Genomic DNA, 18,998 nt, shown 5'->3' on the forward strand with positions numbered 1-18,998 from the left:
CTTAAGGTAGGACTGTATTGCTATAAACTTCCCTCTTAGAACTGCTTTTGCTGCGTCCTGTAGGTTTTGGGTTGTTGTGTTTTCATTGTCTTTTGTTTCTAGATATTTTTGATTTCCTCTTTGATTTCTTTAGGGATTTCTTGGTTGTTTAATAGCCTATTGTTTAGCCTCCATGTGTTTGTATTTTTTACAGTTTTTTTCCTGTAATTAATATCTAGTCTCATGGCGTTGTGGTCAGAAAAGATGCTTGATATGATTTCAATTTTCTTGAATTTACCAAGGCTTGATTTGTGACCCAAGACATGATCTATCATGGAAAATGTTCCATGTGCACTTGAGAAGAAAGTGTATTCTGTAGTTTTTGAATGGAATGTCCTATAAATATCCATTAAGTCGAGATGGTCTAACGTGTCATTTAAAGCTTGTGTGTCCTTATTTATTCTCTGTTTGGATGATCTGTCCATTGATGTAAGTGGGGTGTTAAAGTCTCCTACTATTATTGTGTTCTTGTCTATGTCCCCTTTTATGGCTGTTAGCATTTGCCTATGTATTGAGGTGCTCCTATGTTGGGTGCATAGATATTTACAATTGTTATATGTTCTTCTTGGATGGATCCTTTGATCGTTATGTAGTGTCCTTCCTTGTTTCTTGTAATAGTCTTTACTTTCAAGTCTAATTTGTCTGATATGAGTATTGCTACTCCAGCTTTCTTTTGACTTCCATTTGCATGGAATATCTTTTTCCATCCCCTTAATTTCAGTCTATATGTATCTCTTGGTCTGAAATGGGTTTCTTGTAGGCAGCATATAGAAGGGTCTTGTGTTTGTAGTCATTCAGCCAGTGTGTGTCTTTTGGTTGGAGCATTTAATCCATTTACATTTAAGGTGTTTATTGGCATGTGTGTTTCTATTACCATTTTCTTAATTGTTTTGGGTTTGTTTTTGTAGGTCTTTTCCTTCTCTTGTGTTTCCTATGCAGAAAAGTTCCGTTAGCACTTATTGTAAGGCTGGTTTGGTGGTGCTGAATTCTCTTAACTTTTGCTTGTCTGTAAAGCTTTTGATTTCTCCGTGGAATCTGAATGAGATTCTTGCTGGGTAGAGTATTCTTGGCTGTAGGTTCTTCTCTCTCAGGACTTTCAGTATATCCTGCCATTCCCTACTGGGCTGCAGAGTTTCTGCAGAAAGATCAGCTGTTATCCTTACACATTTTCCCTTATATGTTATTTGTTGCTTTTCTCTTGCTGCATTTAATAGTTTTTCTTTGTGTTTAGTTCTCATCAGTTTGATTAATATGTGCCTCGATGTATTTTTCCGTGGGTTTATTCTGTATGGGACTCTCTGCACTTCTTGGACGTGGTTAATTATTTCCTTTCCCATGTTGGGGAAGTTTTCCAGTATAACCTCTTGAAATATTTTCTCAGACCCTTTCTTGTTTTCTTCTTCTTCTGGGATGCCTATGATTCTAATGTTGGTGCGCTTAATGTTGTCACCAGGGTCTCTGAGACTGTCTTCCATTCTTTTTATTCTTTTTTCTCTTTCCTGCTCTGTGGCAGTTATTTCCCCCATTCTATCTTCCAACTCACTTATTCATTTTTCTGCCTCAGTTATTCTGTTTTTTATACCATCTAGAGTGTTTTTAATTTCAGTTATTTTGTTGTCCATTACTGTTTGCTCTTTAGTTCTTCTGAGTCCTTATTAACTGTTTCTTGTATTTTCTGTATTTTGTTATCAAGAGTTTGGATCATCTTTACTGTCATTACTCTGAGTTCTTTTTCAGGCAATTTTCCTGTTTCCTCTTCATTTATTTGGTCTTGTGGGTTTTTTTCCTTCTCCTTTGCCTGCATGGTGTTTCTTTGTTTTCTCATTTTATCTAATGTATAGGATTTGCTGTCTCCTTTCCCTATGCTGCCTGGTAGTAATTCCTCTTGTTTCTGCCCTCTGCCCGCTGTGGTGGAGTTTGTCCAGTGTCTTGAGTAGGCTTCCTGGTGGGGGGCCTCTGGTGTCTGCTTTCTGGTGGGGGGCTCTGTGTCTTTTCTCTCTGATAAGCAGGGCCATGTCAGGTGGTGTGTTTTAGGGTATCTGTGAGGTTAATATGGCTTTAGGTAGTCTGTGTGCGGACGGGAGGGTTTGTGTTCCTTTCTTGTTTGTAGTTTGGTGTAATGTGTCCAGCGCTGGCAGTTGCAGACAGTCAGATGAAGCCTAGTCTTAGACTCTGATACGAGGCTCTGTGAGAGTTCTCTGCAGTTAATCTTCCCTGTGTCTGAGGAATCCCTAGTAGTCTAGCATCCTGGATTCAGTGCTCCCTCCCCAGAGCCTCCTACTTAACTTCTGATGGAGTAGTCCAAACTTCAGAGGTTGCTTGTCCCAGCAGTAAAGAGGTTTAAAGAAAACTGTCCAAGCCCCAGGCTAATGGCAGGGTGTTGAGTCAAACAAATACTAAGTCAAGGAAACACATACATATATAAGACACACAAATGCTGAATCCAATAGAACATGAGGCACTAGAAAGACCTGACAGAAGAACCCCAGTATGCTATCAGACAATCAAGGAGAAAACCAACAGAAATTCAAAACCAAACCAAACCAAACCAAAACAAAAAACCAAAAAAACACCACACACACACAAACACAAATCCAGGGAGATTTTGAAAGCTAGGATCAAATATAATAAAGAGCAAGAGTACCACCAGACAGAGTAAAGATTCTCAGAATGAAATCAGACAATTATACTTAGAACTAAGATAAAGACAAAACCTAATAATAAAAACCAAAGCAGTGTGTCATCTGGAGAATAAAGCAAGGAAACATAGCAGACTGATAATATTGCTTATAAGTATATTAAGATAAACTAAAGAAGGATAGAAGACAGGGCAACAGAAGAGCACAGTGTGACGAAATGTGAAAAGAAAAAGAGAAATGTATAAAAGATAGAGATGAAAGGAAGGTAGAGATACAGTCAGCACTACAAAAAACTTAGCTAGAAATGGAAATATATAAAAAGGCTAAAAATAAAAATAGAATAAAAAATAGAATAAAAAAAGTTATAAAATTTCTAGATCCCTTAGGACTAAGATCGTAATTAAATAACAAAAACAAAAACTAGAACTGACCCCAGAATGGACCAGATGAATAGAATTAATACTAATATTTCTGTTTCCTTGGGGTTTCAGCTGTAAGTGCCCTTCTACCTGCCTTGGGCTTTTTGTATTATTCTGCAACCAGCAGAGCTTCCTTTATTGTTCATCTGTAAGCGCCAATGTGTGCGGAGAGAGAGGGTACAATAGTGGCTCCTTCCCCTGGGAGTGAGTGAGCAGTGGCGCCCTGCCTGGGTCACAGCAGATTGGGCAGCTCAGACCAAGAGAGCAACTCCAACCGCAGCTCCTCTCCTTGCTACAACTCTGCTGGTGCGCCCTGCCTGGGTCATGGCGGCTCACTTGGCTGTGGCAGTGCCTGTTGCAGAGGGATGCCAGTGGCTCAAGTGTAAACAGAATGTCTCCAGAGCTAGGCCACTCTGTGGGCTTTTGGCTCTCTGCTGCAGGCACTCTAGGCCAGCCCCCCCCTGGGGCCTTTGTTATCCCTGAGTGCATTAGCTAGGCCCACAGGGGTCCTTCCTTTGTCTGTTGCAGGTGCCGAGAGAGAGGCTACACCCGTGGCTCCTCCCCCCTGCTTGTGAGTCAGCAGTATTGAGGCGCCACTATGGCCATGCAACTTTCCGCGGTAGGCACTCTCCACTGAGGATTTCTTCCCTCCTGTCCTCTCAGTCTGTCTCCCTACTGCCAACAATGTTTCTCACCCTGAGCCAGTTCTCTGGTTCCCACGTTCCAGCTCCCAGACCCCCTGTTCAGCTGTGAATGGACGTCTCAGTCCTGACACACTGAGCCGTGATGCGGACCCTCTGTGTGTTTCTCGCTCTTTCCCATCTGCCACAGCTCAGCTGCTTCACCCTCCTTGAAGAGTCCCAAATGCCGCCCTCTGACCCCGGGAAATTCCCCGTTGGAGAAGGGGTTTCCCCATCAGATAAGGGACGTTTCCCTGAATTCGGCAATTTCCCCTCTGTTTCAGATCCCCCTGCCCTAGGGTGTGGGACCTGTCCCTTTCCTTTCTTCTCCTCCTGTTTCTTTTTTTTTTTCTCTCTGTCCCACCCAGTTATGTCAGGATCTTTGCAGTCCTTTCTGGTATCTGAGGTCGTTTGCTGGTGTTCAGCTGGTTCTCTGTGGGAATTATTGCGTCTTTTGGTATATTCCAATGCATCTGTGGAGAGGGATGCCTTCCACGTCCTTCTACTTTGCTGCCATCTTTCTTCCCTCTAAATTTTAAACAATTTAGTAGAATTCTTAATTTGGGAAAAGAATTCCAGAAAGGAAAACATTCTCCTTGCAGTGTTTATGTTATGTAATCTGATGGTGTGTTGCTTTAGTTGAGTTCCACGTGGTTTGTTCATACCTTTTTAGTGGCTCTTTCTTTTGGCTGTAGGGATTGTTTTTAATACTGAGTTCACACCATGGATTTTTTTTTTCTCTGTCTAGTAGTGCACCTTAGTTTCGAAATATCAACATCCTATTTTTTCATCTTAGGTTAGGATTACAGAAGTTTAAAATTATATATTTGTAAAATATAACATTAGTACTAAGATTATTAATAAAGATTGCTGATAAAATCAATTTAAATTGTTGAGTTTTCAATGTCAGTAACAAATAGAACTGAATAAAGTTTTACAGAATTTCTGTATCTCCCCTCCCTTCTTTAAAAAAAATTGGTGTCAACTAAACCTGGGTCACTGTGTACATGGAGGGGATGTTCGTCCATCCTCTCATTCATCTATCAGTGAGGTCCTCCCACATGGATAGAAGGCAGCTCCTTCCCGCTCTGCCCTACACACATGCAGGACTGGTAGGACCCCCTTTTGAAACCACCCTTTAAGTTTATATCTCATTTGTTTATTATGCCATAGATCATACCAATATTATGATAATGATTTATCACATAGGAGGAGGTTGGCCTCCTCTACCACATTGAGTGCAGGGACTTTCTTATCTTTGCTACCAGCCGTCTAGCTCAGACCTAGTGCTTAGTCCACACTCAGGACACGTTGTGGAATCAATGTTGAAAGGCTACATTTTCCCTCACCTTAAGGAGTTCATAGGTTAGTGGGGGAGAATGACGCAAGCAATAATTGAAGAAAAATGAAATAAGTACTAATGGGGATATGCATGAAGGGCTTTGAGAACACAGAGGAGGAAGTGATCCTAAAGTATGAAGATTTACTCATGTAGGTGATAGAGTGACCATGACACATTTGAAGTATGGGGGGACTTATTAGAAATAAAATCTTCATTATATATGAAGGCACTTTATTACAAGATTCCCATGCATTCAGAATACCCTAGTTAAGAGTTCAGTAGACTCATACCTGTTAAATGCAAAAACCATTACTAGTAATTTCTTTAAAGTATAAGAGTTGAAAAAAATGATAAATGAACATGACTTCATTTTTTTTGACAGTGAAGAAAACTTGAAGAAAATATTTTGAATTAACCTATAGGAATGTTTCAGGTTTGGTTCATTACAGCAATAGGACTGTGTTGGGATTATGTGTTTTCTTTTGCCCTGGCAGACACTGAATTTTGCTTTGGCTGATTCCCTAGAGATGTAGCACTTGCATTCCTCTGCATTAATAGTATTTCCTTAATAGGCTGAGGATATGTTTCTTCAGTTGCTTTTGCAATGCCAAGTTTCATTTTTTGCTTTTTTGCCTTTAAGTGAGAGAAAAGCAATTTTTTTGCTTTTAACTTTTTATTTTATATTGGAGTATAGTTGATTAACAATGTTGTGATAGTTTCAGGTGTACAGCAAAGTGATTCAGTTATACATATACATGTATGTATTCTTTTTCAAATTCTTTTCCCATTTAGATTGTTACATAATATGAGAAAAGCAATTTTACCAGACAATATACAGATATCCTTTTAAGGCTAATATTCTGTATTTGTTATAGGAAAAAATTATACTGTTTCTTGAGAATAAATTAAACAGATTATTGAAAACAGTTTTAAGCTGCAACTTAATTTTTTTACATTGTGGAATTGTATTTAGGGAAGCCAGAAGGTGGCAGTATGATATATAAAATGAAAGAGTTTCAGTGAGTATGAAAGACTCCTTTTCATGTGAAAATATGTTACTTGCATATTAGGGAATTCAAGTCACCTTATATTAATAGTTCATGAGAACTTTTTTTTTTTTTGATACCCTGTTACTTTGTCAAAAATAGTACAGTTATTTTCTGGAATATTCTTTTAAATTATGTATTGAATACTGGTTTTGCTGATTACAAGGGAATGTTGAGGAATTTGGAGAGGGAAGCATCATGACTCCCTCAGTGGAGCCTCTGTAGTAGTAACAGCAGCTGTAAATAAACCTAAAAATAAGGACTGGGGTTAGGGGTTTCTGGCATGTCAGTAATCTTCCAGAGGTAGGGAAATAGTAATTAGGTTACATTGTTGTCGCGGACAGCATTCCACCTGTGCAAGACTGTGGTTGGTTTTCAAGGTTTGCTAAGATATCTTGGTTACTGAATTAAATGTTACTAAAAATGCTAAAAAAAAAATTGATTGACAAGTTTGGTATATATTTAGAAGGAAGAATAATAAGGTATTTCAGTGATGCCATTAATATTCAATTACGGCATTAACCTGTCATTAAGTTTGTTTCTGTATTCCTCCCCTAGGGTTCTCTAAATGCCATGTGGTATGCAGAGGTTGGTTGCTTTTGAGTTTTTAAATCTAATAATGCATAGAGTACTTGTGTAATTTCAGTTGAAGTAGAAGTAGGTGTCAATATTTTTCTTAGCTGCAGCAAATTTCTCCCTGCCTGCTGGCCTGAAGTAAAATAACTGCATTGTGCTTCAGCTTGACTGTTTTAATTTCTGCTTAAAAATGCACATAGTCTGATGAATGTATGTGGCTATTTTTGCCTTTCTTTCCCTTGGTCGCTGGCTGTATTTGTACAGTGTCTTGGATATGCTGCTTGGTGATATTTGCAAAGGAACATTTACAATAATACATAATATCTCAACTTCCCTGCATAGGTTAAAGAACTCAGAGAGAAAGCTGAGTTTTATAGGAAACGAGTTCAAGGAACTCATTTTTCTCGGGACCATCTGAATCAGATCCTATCTGAAAATAACCGCTGTTGGGATGTCTCCTCGACTACGAGCTCAGAAGGAACCATTAGTAGCAACATTAGAGCGCTAGATCTTGCTGGGTGAGATGTTCTTTGTGGTTGGTGGAAAAGTATGTTATAGATTATGTAGATCATGGAATTACATAGGAAAATGATATGATGACTCAAAATTTGTCTAGTCAGGTGGAAATAAACCAGCCACTTATTACATTTCATTATTTTTAGTTTATTCTCTGAAAAGTAAAGCTATACATACTTGCTTTATACACTTGTGTAGAAATAATACATAATTTGAATCTGAAAATTGGTTTTTATAATATTCCTTGTTAGGAAGAGTAGAATAGGGATGACTATACAGTAGATGTAAAAAATTTAAAAAGTAAAAAAGAAAAATGTAACAACAATAATAAAAACTTAGAAAATATTGTCTGTTAGTACATTTCCATTATCATTCATTAATGGATTTTTGTGGTTAATATGGAACTTCCACTCTGATTCTATGGAAGAATTCTCTGCTCTTTTGGGTATTAAAGTGAACACAGTTAAACTGTTTATAAGAGGAATAGCAGATTGATTTGTAGCAAATAGTTTTTGGTTTTTATAGTGTATTAGTATAGTCATATATACCAAATTAACTATAAATCCTAATTACGTGTCATCTGATTTTAAAAGTTCATCACTCTCTGTTCTTTAACAGTGACTTGAAAAGATTAATATGTCTAAAATATAAAATTTGAACCAGCTTATTTGATCTGTAAGTACACATGAGTTTGTGCACAAACCCTAATTGAGTAACTGAACAAGTTAGACCATGTGGGAGGTCCTAGTTTGTGTATGCAAATGCCAGTTGAGAGATACATATAAGTTTTATTAGCAGTGGTGCAGGCATGTATGTGTGATGGGAGGAGTAAAAGATAAATATATTTTATTTTGGAATATTTTAATAGATTGTAACTTTAACTTCTATTGTAAGATGAACTCTTAATTCGATTTTTTTCCTCAGTCTCTGGACAAGGCAATATCAGTGGGAAACATAGTTGTGAACCATGGAAGGGAATGATGGACTTATTAAAATAAGTATCAACTAGAAACAAACTACTCAATTTAAAATAAAGCTTATTTTTGTTATGCAGAGATCCTGCAAGCCATAAGACTTTGCAGAAATGTCCTTCTACAAAACTAGAAGAAAAAAGACCTATCTTGGAAGAAGAGCCCCAGAAAACTACCACAGAGAAATTGGGTGTGTCAGATGCTCCCATACCTGTTAGAAGGCGTCTGGCTTGGGATGCAGAGAACACCACTGAAGACATACAGAAACAGCCAAGAGAGGAGGAGGAGGAGGAAAGGGACAAGCAGGTTAATGTGGGAGAGCTAGAGAAGTTGGAAGTACAGGAAAAGTCTAAAGCAGACAAGATAAAAGAAGGGTGAGCATTTTAAATCAATCAGTATATAGACACATTGTTGTTCACAGTATGTATTTTGTTTTGTCGCTAATTATAGTGGTTTATACTTTTGGTTTTATGACTAATAAAGAGCAGATTTTACTTTAATGTCATGAAATAGGCATTTCTCTATGCTTTATATAATCTGATTCACTCAGGTTTTCGAGTCACCACTAATTGGTAATTGAACACTTGAACACTGAGCTACTTGGGGAGGAAGTAGTTAGGGTTATTTTCATTTATATCCTGCTAATTATGATTTCTCTAGAAGTGTGACTTTATAACTTAAAGAAAATACCTGATTATCTTTACTGTCGGATGGTTGTACTACCAAAAAAGAAAGAAAAAATGTTTTATAATATTAAAATAAGTGATTTCTGCAAATTTCTCTTGATTTGTATGCAGATTGCTTTGGGGAGTGGTTCTTACCCATTGCTTATGGTATTTTTTGTTCATAGTCCAACCCCTTTATCATTCATTCATGAGTTTTGCAGCTAATACGGAACTTAGGCTCTGACTTAAGGGCAGAATTCTCTGGTGTGTTGCTGACTTGCAGTGATCTCCCCTCTTTTCCAATATTCAGTTACTCATAGCTATGTGTGGATTTGTCTATTTCTTTCAGAAACTAAATGGCCTTCTCTTATAGATTTATACTTTAATTGCATAATGATGGCAAAGTATTTTTTTATCATATTTTCTGGAGGACATGCTTTATAATTGTTTTAATTTGTAGGTCAGAGTCATCGTCTGTGTCCTCAGGCAAAGGAGGCAGGCTTCCTACTCCAAAGCTAAGAGAACTTGGTGGAGTCCAGAGGACTCATCACGATCTTACCACTCCAGCTGTTGGTAATAGGCGACCACTGTGACGTTCTTACTTCACCTGCTTTCTCTACATGATAATTTAGTTTATTGAAACATGGCATCTTTTTCATTTCTCCAGGTGGTGCTGTTTTAGTGTCCCCATCTAAAGTGAAGCCTCCAGTTGCAGAAGAGAGGAAAAGAATGTCCTCTCAGGATGGCTTAGAAAATTTGAAGAATGATTTTAGGAAGGTAAATATTTATATTTTGGAGAAAAATATCTCTTCAGGAAGTGATTATTTTAGTCATATGCAATAAATGAATGAGAAGTTCAGATTTTAGAAAATTCTGTCTATCATATATGGAGATGACGCTACTGACATACTTTCGACAACAGGAAGGGAGAGAAGAAAAACAATACTATTGATTGAGTATCTAGTCTGTGGCAGTTTTGTTCCAGGTATGTTCCAGGCACTGATTTAACACTGGAGATGTAGCAGTAAAGGAGCAGGTAAAAATCCTGGCCCTCAATGAACTTACATTCTAATGGAGCAGCGAGACAGTAAACAGGATAACTAGGTAGAATACATAATAATTTAGATAGTGATAAGAACTAAGGAGAAAAAAAAAGCAGGGGAAGTGAGTAGGAAGAAAAACAAAGCAGGGAAGTTCTCACTGAAAGGGTGGCATTTGAGCAGAATCTGAAGCAGCCGAGGGGCTGACGCATATGCACATCTAGGCAGGCATTCCAGGCAAAGAGAATAGCAAGTGCAAAGTCCTCCAGGTGAGAAGGTACCTGATTCCTTATGCAGGAGGCAGGAAGTCAGTGGCTAGAGCTGAGAGCAAGAGAGGGAGGATAGAATGGGCAGTGAGGTCAGAGGCATAAAGAGGGGCGAAGCTGTGTAGGACCTTATAGGTCATAGCAAAGACTTCGAATTTTATTCTGGATGAAATGGAGAGCCTTTAGATGGGCAGAGGAGTAATATGATTTGACTTAGGGTTTTCCAAGGTCACTGTGGCTACTGTATTGGGAATAGACAGTAGGGGTGCAAGAGCAAGGGCTTGAAACTAGTTAGTCAATTACAATATGCAGGCCAGAGGTGATGGGCATTTAGATCAGAGTGGTAGCCTTACCAGGAGCTAGATTTGGTTATTTTCCATTGTCTACCCCTTGGTTGCTGGTAGGCAGAGGAGTCATTAAACTCGCTATCCATAATCATTTTTCCCCTTTGTTTTCTCACAAAAGCTACTATTATAATAACATTAAATCCATAAGTCATTCAGTCTGCAGTAAATTATCCCTGTCATTCAACTGCCTTTAGTTAATATCATTCTGTATCTCTCTTTTACTATAGGAAATAGGAAGACTATATTATAATATCCAGAAATATTTTTACTGTTAACTTTTAATGACATGCCTTGAATTGTGGGAGTATTGTAGGACAGCAACAATTTGGGAAACTTATGTGGGGATGATCATAATAGCTGGCATTTACTGAGCACCTGCTGTATTCTAGGCTCTGTGCTAAGTACTTTATATTATTAATTTGTTCAGTCTTCTTAGTGGTGGAGTAGGATTTGTCCCCAGGCAGTCTGTTCTCAGAGCCCACATTTTTAACCCCTAAACAACACTGTCTCACAAGACTTGAGAGTAGAATTCTCATGGTATTGGTGTGATTGTCAAGTAGCATCTGTACATTTTATAAATGGTATTAAAAACCCAAGTGTGTGTTAGCTCACTTCATTCATTCAGTAGGTGTTTCTTGTCCATTTACTGACATGCTAGATGCTGTGGTCATGATGAGGAGTGAAAATGGACATGGTACATGATTTTATTGAACATACAGTCTTGTGAGAATCACACCCCCAAAAAAATAAAATTGAAACTAATAGTAGTTTCAAAGAAGTATATAATGCTATTCTGGAAGGAACTGACCTAGTTGTGGAGATCAGGAAGCTTCTTGAAAGTCAAGGATGCTCCTTTGAAGAAGTCATAATTAAGTCGAGATACGGAAGAGTTAAGCAGGTAAAAAGGTGGGGAGGAGGAGCACAGCCTGTGCCACAATCCTGTGGCGAGAAAGGACACAGAGTTTTAACAAACAGAGACCAGTGCAGTGTGTGGCAGGGAGCAGGTGCAGGATGAGGCTAGTAAAGACAGCAACATCGAGAATTTCTTTCATCTCAAGTAAAATGGAAAGCCATCGGAATATTTTAAATATGCGAGAGTTGTGATTGATTTATGTTTTGCAAGGTCTCTCTGACTGCCGTGGAAGGCAAGAGTAGACTGTGGATACCTTTGAGAGCCCACTGCAGTAGTCCAGATAGGAGCTGTGATAGTTTGGACTGGGGACGGTGAGCATAGATGTGAGTGAAACTGAAGAATTGTGTAAGGGGAACAATGTCAGGGCCTGGTGCTGGGTTGGATAATGACTTCTAGGTTTCTGACTTGCACAGCAGAATTGATGAAGAGTGCCATGCACTGAGTAAGAGAACTCTGCACGAGAGCCGTCTTTGGAGGGGAATATCAGGAGTTTCATTTTCATTCACTCAGTTCAGAATTTACTGTGCTCTTACTGTGTGCCAAGCACTGTTCTAGGATCCGGGGACTCATTGATAATCAAGATAAAATCCCTGCCATCATAGAACTTGCATTTTCATTGGGAGAAATAAACAAGCGATTTTTTTTTTTAACTTCCAGATAGTAGTAAGCGTTATGAATTAAACTTCAAATGACCTCCAAGGGGTGGATGAGACTGTTTGAGTTTGGGTCATCAGGACAGGCACCTCTGAGGAGGTGACATTTTAGCAAGACCTGGCTAATGAGGGAGGTGCCCATGCAGAGATATGGGCCGGAGATTGTTTTCCAGGTAGAAGGAACAGAAGTACAGGTGTATGACAGTGAGCGTTTAATGGAGGGTGAAAAGGCCTGTGTGACGAGCCTGGAGAAGGCAGAGGAGAGGGTGAGGAATGAGGGTGGAAAGGGAGGCTGGGTAAGGAGTGGGAATGTTATTCTAAGAGCACTGGGAAGTCCTCGGAGGATTTCAAGCAATAAAGCAAATGTAAATCTCTGATGCACTTGATAAATAAAATCACTCTGGCTACTCAGTGGAGAATGGGCTATACTGGGGGAGAGTATAAGCACTGAGGCCAGTAAGGAGGCTTTTAGGTTTAAGAACAGATCATGAAGTCTGTTAAATTAAACCTGGGAACCCCATGTATTACAAATGTTCTATAGATTTAATTTAGTTTTAACAATAATAAAACCAATTTGACATAAATTCCAAATTCTGCATATATATGTGTACGAAAAGAAAAAAAATTAAAAAAACAGTTTCCATAGGAGATCTCTGTAATTAAAAAGGGAAGCAAGAGGAAGATTTGTTGTTTTATCTTAGATCTTGATTTTAAAATATTTGTGTTTTGCATGAGACCCCATCTCCACTTTGAAGCAATAACCTTTAATTTCAGGAAATGATGCCTAAGGTCAGAAAGCAGTACTTTGACCATTGCATTGATAAACTCAAAGTTAATAACTAAAGGCAACACTTAGAAGGAATAATCAGGAAAGTTTGGAGCTATATTTGATTTTACTGGTTTACATTCTCCTAAAAAGTAAAATTATACAGGGGCTTTTACAGTCATGATACATTATCATTGTGGAAAAATAGAAAATAGTGGTCAAACCAAAAAAGATAATGTCATACCTACTGTTCAGAAACATGCATTGTTGAATTTGAGTTTAGATAATATATAGTGTATTTGTTATACTGTAGATAAGTTTTTTTTTTTTTTTTTTTTTATTTTTATTTTTTTTTTTTTGGGGGGTAAACCAGGTTCAATCAACTGTTTTTATACACATATCCCCATATTCCCTCCCTTCCTTGACGCCCCCACCTCGATTCCCCCCCACCCTCCCTGCCCCAGTCCTCTAAGGCATCTTCCATCCTCGAGTTGGACTCCCTTTGTTATACAACAACTTCCCACTGACTATTTTACAGTTGGTAGTATATATATGTCTGTACTACTCTCCCGCTTCTTCTCAGTTTCCCCTTCACCCCCCGCCCCCTCCCATACCTCGAGTTCTCCAGTCCATTCCCTGTATCTGCTTCCCTGTTCTTGTCACTGAGTTCATCAGTACCATTTTTAGATTCCGTATATGTGAGTTAGCATGCAATATTTGTCTTTCTCTTTCTGACTTACTTCACTCTGTATGACAGATTGTAGTTCTATCCACCTCATTACATATAGCTCCATCTCATCCCTTTTTATAGCTGAGTAATATTCCATTGTATATATATGCCACATCTTCTGTATCCATTCATTTGTTGATGGGCATTTAGGTTGCTTCCATGTCCTGGCTATTGTAAAGAGTGCTGCAATAAACATGATGGTACAAGTTTCTTTTGGGATTATGGTTTTCTTTGGGTATATGCCCAGGAGTGGAATTACTGGATCATATGGTAGTTCTATTTGTAGTTTTTTAAGGAACCTCCAAATTGTTTTCCATAGTGGCTGTACCAACTTACAGTCCCACCAACAGTGCAGGAGAGTTCCCTTTTCTCCACACCCTCTCCAACATTTGTTGTTTCCAGACTTTGTGATGATGGCCATTCTGATGGGTGTGAGGTGATACCTCATTGTGGCTTTGACTTGCATTTCTCTGATGATGAGTGATGTTGAGCATCTTTTCATGTGTTTGTTGGCCATCTGTATGTCTTCTTTGGAGAAATGTCTATTTAGGTCTTCTGCCCATTTGTGGATTGGGTTATTTGCTTTTTTGGTATGAAGCTGCATGAGCTGCTTGTATATTTTGGAGGTTAATCCTTTGTCCGTTGTTTCATAGGCAATTATTTTTTCCCATTCTGAAGGTTGCCTTTTAGTCTTATTTATGGTTTCCTTTGCTGTGCAAAAGCTTTTAAGTTTCATGAGGTCCCATTCGTTTATTCTTGATTTTATTTCCATGATTCTAGGAGGTGGGTCAAAAAGGATGTTGCTTTGATGTATGTCAAAGAGTGTTCTGCCTATGTTTTCCTCTAGGAGTTTGATAGTGTCTGGCCTTACATGTAGGTCTTTAATCCATTTTGAGTTTATTTTTGTGTATGGTGTTAGGAAGTGTTCTAATTTCATTCTTTTACATGTTGCTGTCCAATTTTCCCAGCACCACTTATTGAAGAGGCTGTCTTTTTTCCATTGTATACTCGTGCCTCCTTTGTCAAAGATAAGGTGCCCATATGTGTTTGGGCTTACTTCTGAGTTCTCTATTCTGTTCCATTGATCTTCCTTTCTATTTTTGTGCCAGTACCATACTGTCTTGATCACTATGGCCTTGTAGTATAGTTTGAAGTCAGGAAGCCTGATTCCACCAACTCCATTTTTCCTTCTCAAGATTGCTTTGGCTATTCGGGGTCTTTTGCGTTTCCATACAAATCGTAAGATTTCTTGCTCTAGTTCTGTGAAAAATGCCATTGGCAATCTGATCGGGATTGCATTAAATCTGTAAATTGCTTTGGGTAGTACAGTCATTTTCACGATGTTGATTCTTCCAATCCAGGAACATGGTATGTCCCTCCATCTGTTTATGTCATCTTTGATTTCTTTCATCAGTGTCTTAAAGTTTTCTGCATACAGATCTTTTGCCTCCTTAGGCAGGTTTATTCCTAGGTATTTTATTCTTTTGGTTGCAATGGTGAATGGGAGAGTTTCCTTAATTTCTCTTTCTGCTCTTCCGTTGTTAGTGTATAGGAATGCAAGAGATTTCTGTGCATTAATTTTGTATCCTGCTACTTTACTAAACTCATCAATGAGTGCTAGCAGTTTTCTGGTAGAGTCTTTAGGGTTTTCTATATATAGTATCATGTCATCTGCAAAGAGTGATAATTTTACTTCTTCTTTTCCAATTTGGATTCCTTTAATTTCTTTTTCTTCTCTGATTGCTGTGGCTAACACTTCCAAAACTATGTTGAATAACAGTGGTGAGAGTGGACACCCTTGTCTTGTTCCTGTTCTTAGAGGGAATTCTTCCAGTTTTTCTCCATTGAGAACAATGTTGGCTTTTGGTTTGTCATATATGGCTTTTATGATGTTGAGGTAATTTCCTTCTATGCCCATTTTCTGGAGAGCTTTTATCATAAATGGATGTTGAACTTTGTCAAAAGCTTTTTCTGCATCTATTGAAATGATCATATGGTTTTTATCCTTCAATTTGTTGATATGATGTATCACGTTGATTGATTTGCGTATATTGAAGAATCCTTGCATCCCAGGGATAAACCCCACTTGATCGTGGTGTATGATTTTTTTAATGCGCTGTTGCAGTCTGTTAGCTAGTATTTTGTTGAGGATTTTTGCATCTATATTCATCAGTGATATTGGTCTGTAGTTTTCTTTTTTTGTGACATCTTTGCCTGGTTTTGGTATCAGGGTGATGGTAGCCTCATAGAATGAGTTTGGGAGTGCTCCGCCTTCTGCAATATTTTGGAAGAGTTTGAGAAGGATAGGTGTTAACTCTTCTCGAAATGTTTGATAGAATTCGCCTGTGAATCCATCTGGTCCTGGGCTTTTGTGTGTTGGGAGATTTTTAATCACTGCCTCAATTTCTGTACTTGTGATTGGTCTGTTCATGGTTTCTATTTCTTCCTGGTTCAGTCTTGGAAGATTGTATTTTTCTAAGAATGTATCCATTTCTTCCAGGTTATCCAATTGATTGGCATAGAGTTGCTTGTAGTAGTCTCTCATGATGTTTTGTATTTCTGAGGTGTCCGTTGTGACTTCTCCTTTTTCATTTCTAATTCTGTTGATTTGCATCTTCTCCCTTTTTTTCTTGATGAGTCTGGCTAATGGTTTATCAATTTTGTTAATCTTCTCAAAGAACCAGCTTTTAGTTTTATTTATTTTTCTTATGGTTTCTTTCCTTTCTTTTTCATTTATTTCTGCTCTGATCTTTAGGATTTCTTTCCTTCTGCTCACTTTGGGGTTTCTTTGTTCTTCTTTCTCTAGTTGTTTGAGGTGTAAGGTTAGGTTGTTTATTCGATAATTTTCTTGTTTCTTAAGGTAGGACTGTATTGCTATAAACTTCCCTCTTAGAACTGCTTTTGCTGCGTCCCATAGGTTTTGGGTTGTTGTGTTTTCGTTGTCATTTGTTTCTAGATACTTTTTGATTTCCTCTTTGATTTCTTCAGTGATTCCTTGGTTGTTTAAGAGTGGATTGTTTAGCCTCCATGTGTTTGTATTTTTTGCAGTTTTTTTCCTGTAATTGATATCTAGTCTCATGGCGTTGTGGTCTGAGAAGATGCTTGATATGATTTCAATTTTCTTGAATTTGCTGAGGTTTGATTTGTGACCCAAGATGTGATCTATCCTGGAAAATGTTCCGTGTGCACTTGAGAAGAAAGTGTAGTCTGTCGTTTTTGGATGGAATGTCCTATAAATATCAATTAAGTCGAGATGGTCTAATGTGTCATTTAAAGCTTGTGTGTCTTTATTTATTTTCTGTTTGGATGATCTGTCCATTGATGTAAGTGGGGTGTTCAAGTCTCCCACTATAATTGTGTTACTGTCGATGTCCCCTTTTATAGCTGTTAGCATTTGCCTTATGTATTGAGGTGCTCCTATATTGGGGGCATAGATATTTACCATTGTGATATGTTCTTCTTGGATGGATCCCTTGATCATTATGTAGTGCCCTTCCTTGTCTCTTTTAATAGTCTTTACTTTCAAGTCTAATTTGTCTGATATGAGTATTGCTACTCCAGCTTTCTTTTGACTTCCATTTGCATGGAATATCTTTTTCCATCCCTTTACTTTCAGTCTATATGTATCCCTTGGTCTGAAGTGGGTTTCTTGTAGGCAGCATATAGAAGGGTCTTGTTTTTGTATCCATTCAGCCAGTCTGTGTCTTTTGGTTGGAGCATTTAATCCATTGACATTTAAAGTGATTATTGACATGTGTGTTCCAATTACCATTTTCTTAATTGTTTTGGGTTTGTATTTGTAGGTGTTTTCCTTTTCTTGTGTTTCCTACTTAGAGAAGTTCCTTTAGCACTTGTTGTAAGGCTGGTTTGGTGGTGCTGAATTCTCTTAACTTTTGCTTGTCTGGAAAGCTTTTGATTTCTCCCTCAAATCTGAATGAGATTCTTGCTGGGTAAAGTATTCTTGGCTGTAGGTTTCTCTCTTTCAGGACTTTCAGTATATCCTGCCATTCCCTTCTGGCCTGCAGAGTTTCTGTAGAAAGGTCAGCTGTTATCCTGATGGGTTTTCCCTTATATGTTGTTTGTTGCTTTTCTCTTGCTGCTTTTAATATTTTTTCTTTGTGTTTAATTGTCGTTAGTTTGATTAATATGTGTCTTGGTGTATTTCTCCTTGGGTTTATTCTGTATGGGACTCTCTGTGCTTCTTGGACTTGGTTAATTATTTCCTTTCCCATGTTGGGGAAGTTTTCCACTAGAACCTCTTCAAATATTTTCACAGACCCTTTCTTGTTTTCTTCTTCTTCTGGGATGCCTATAATTCGAATGTTGGTACGTTTAAGGTTATCACTGAGGTCTCTGAGGCTGTCTTCTAGTCTTTTTATTTTTTTATCTTTTTCCTGCTCTGTGGCGTTTATTTCTTCCATTCTATCTTCCAACTCACTTATTCGTTCTTCTGCCTCAGTCATTCTGCTGGTTAGAGCATCTAGAGTATTTTTAATTTCAGTTATTTTGTTATCCATTGCTGTTTGTTTTTCTGAGTTCTTATGAACTGTTTCTTGTACTTTCTCTAATTTGTTATTGAGATTTTGTATCATTTTTACTATCATTACTCTAAATTCTTTTTCAGGCATTTTTCCTATTTCCTCCTCATTTATTTGGTCTTGTGGGTTTTTTTCCTGCTCCTTTGCCTGCATGGTGTTTCTTTGTTTCCTCATGGTTGTCCAAGCTTTTGGGGTTGCTTGTCCTGGTGATAGAGGTGTTTATAGAAGACTGTCCAAGCCTCAGACTAATGTCCAAGTATTGGAGTAGACGAATATTCAGTCGGCTATGTCAGGTTCTCCGCAGCCCTTTCCGGTGTCCGAGGCCGTCTGCTGGTGTTCAGCTGGTTCTCTGTGGGAATGACTGTGTCCTTCCGTGCATTCCCAATGCATCTGTGGAGAGGGATGCACTCCACGTCTCTCTACTTCGCCGCCATCTTTTTCTCCGCCACCTGTAGATAAGTTTTTATAATATATTTTTTCTCACCTAGCAATGTGTTGTGAACATACTTCCATATCATTCATTTATAATCTGATTTTTAATTGTGACATGATATACGATCTGTAATTATACTATAGTTTTTTTTAACTAGATGCTTATTGTTGAAATGTATTTTTTAAACTGGATGCCTATTATTGTTATTTCTTAATTTTACTTAATTTTGAAAAACTGCTGTAAAGAAATCCATTCTTTATCTACATTTTTGTTCATATTGTTGTTACCTCTTTTTTTATGTAAATACCCCCTAAGTATTAATTGTGTGGTCAAAGAACCACACTTTTGCTTTTGCTGTGTTTTGCCAGCTCCCCTGGGAGGCTGTGCTACCGGTAACACTGGATGAGAGTGCCAGTTTT

General features: G+C 38.1%; 1 protein-coding gene across 3 annotated transcripts in view; it reads left to right on the forward strand.

Moving 5' to 3' along the window:
* MDM1 (Mdm1 nuclear protein) overlaps nucleotides 1-18,998 on the forward strand; it is a 42,193-nt gene that overhangs the window by 18,414 nt on the left and 4,781 nt on the right. For 2 of the 3 annotated variants that reach the window (XM_057743276.1, XM_057743278.1), the window contains 5 exons: nucleotides 6,724-6,753; nucleotides 7,084-7,259; nucleotides 8,312-8,602; nucleotides 9,354-9,466; nucleotides 9,561-9,670. In XM_057743276.1, coding sequence (XP_057599259.1) covers nucleotides 6,724-6,753; nucleotides 7,084-7,259; nucleotides 8,312-8,602; nucleotides 9,354-9,466; nucleotides 9,561-9,670 — 720 coding nt within the window. The remainder of the gene's footprint in view (nucleotides 1-6,723; nucleotides 6,754-7,083; nucleotides 7,260-8,311; nucleotides 8,603-9,353; nucleotides 9,467-9,560; nucleotides 9,671-18,998) is intronic. The other variant, XM_057743277.1, reaches the window with a different exon arrangement.

The sequence above is a fragment of the Hippopotamus amphibius genome, chromosome 7 (assembly GCF_030028045.1).
Source record: "Hippopotamus amphibius kiboko isolate mHipAmp2 chromosome 7, mHipAmp2.hap2, whole genome shotgun sequence".
Classification (NCBI taxonomy): Eukaryota; Metazoa; Chordata; class Mammalia; order Artiodactyla; family Hippopotamidae; genus Hippopotamus; species Hippopotamus amphibius.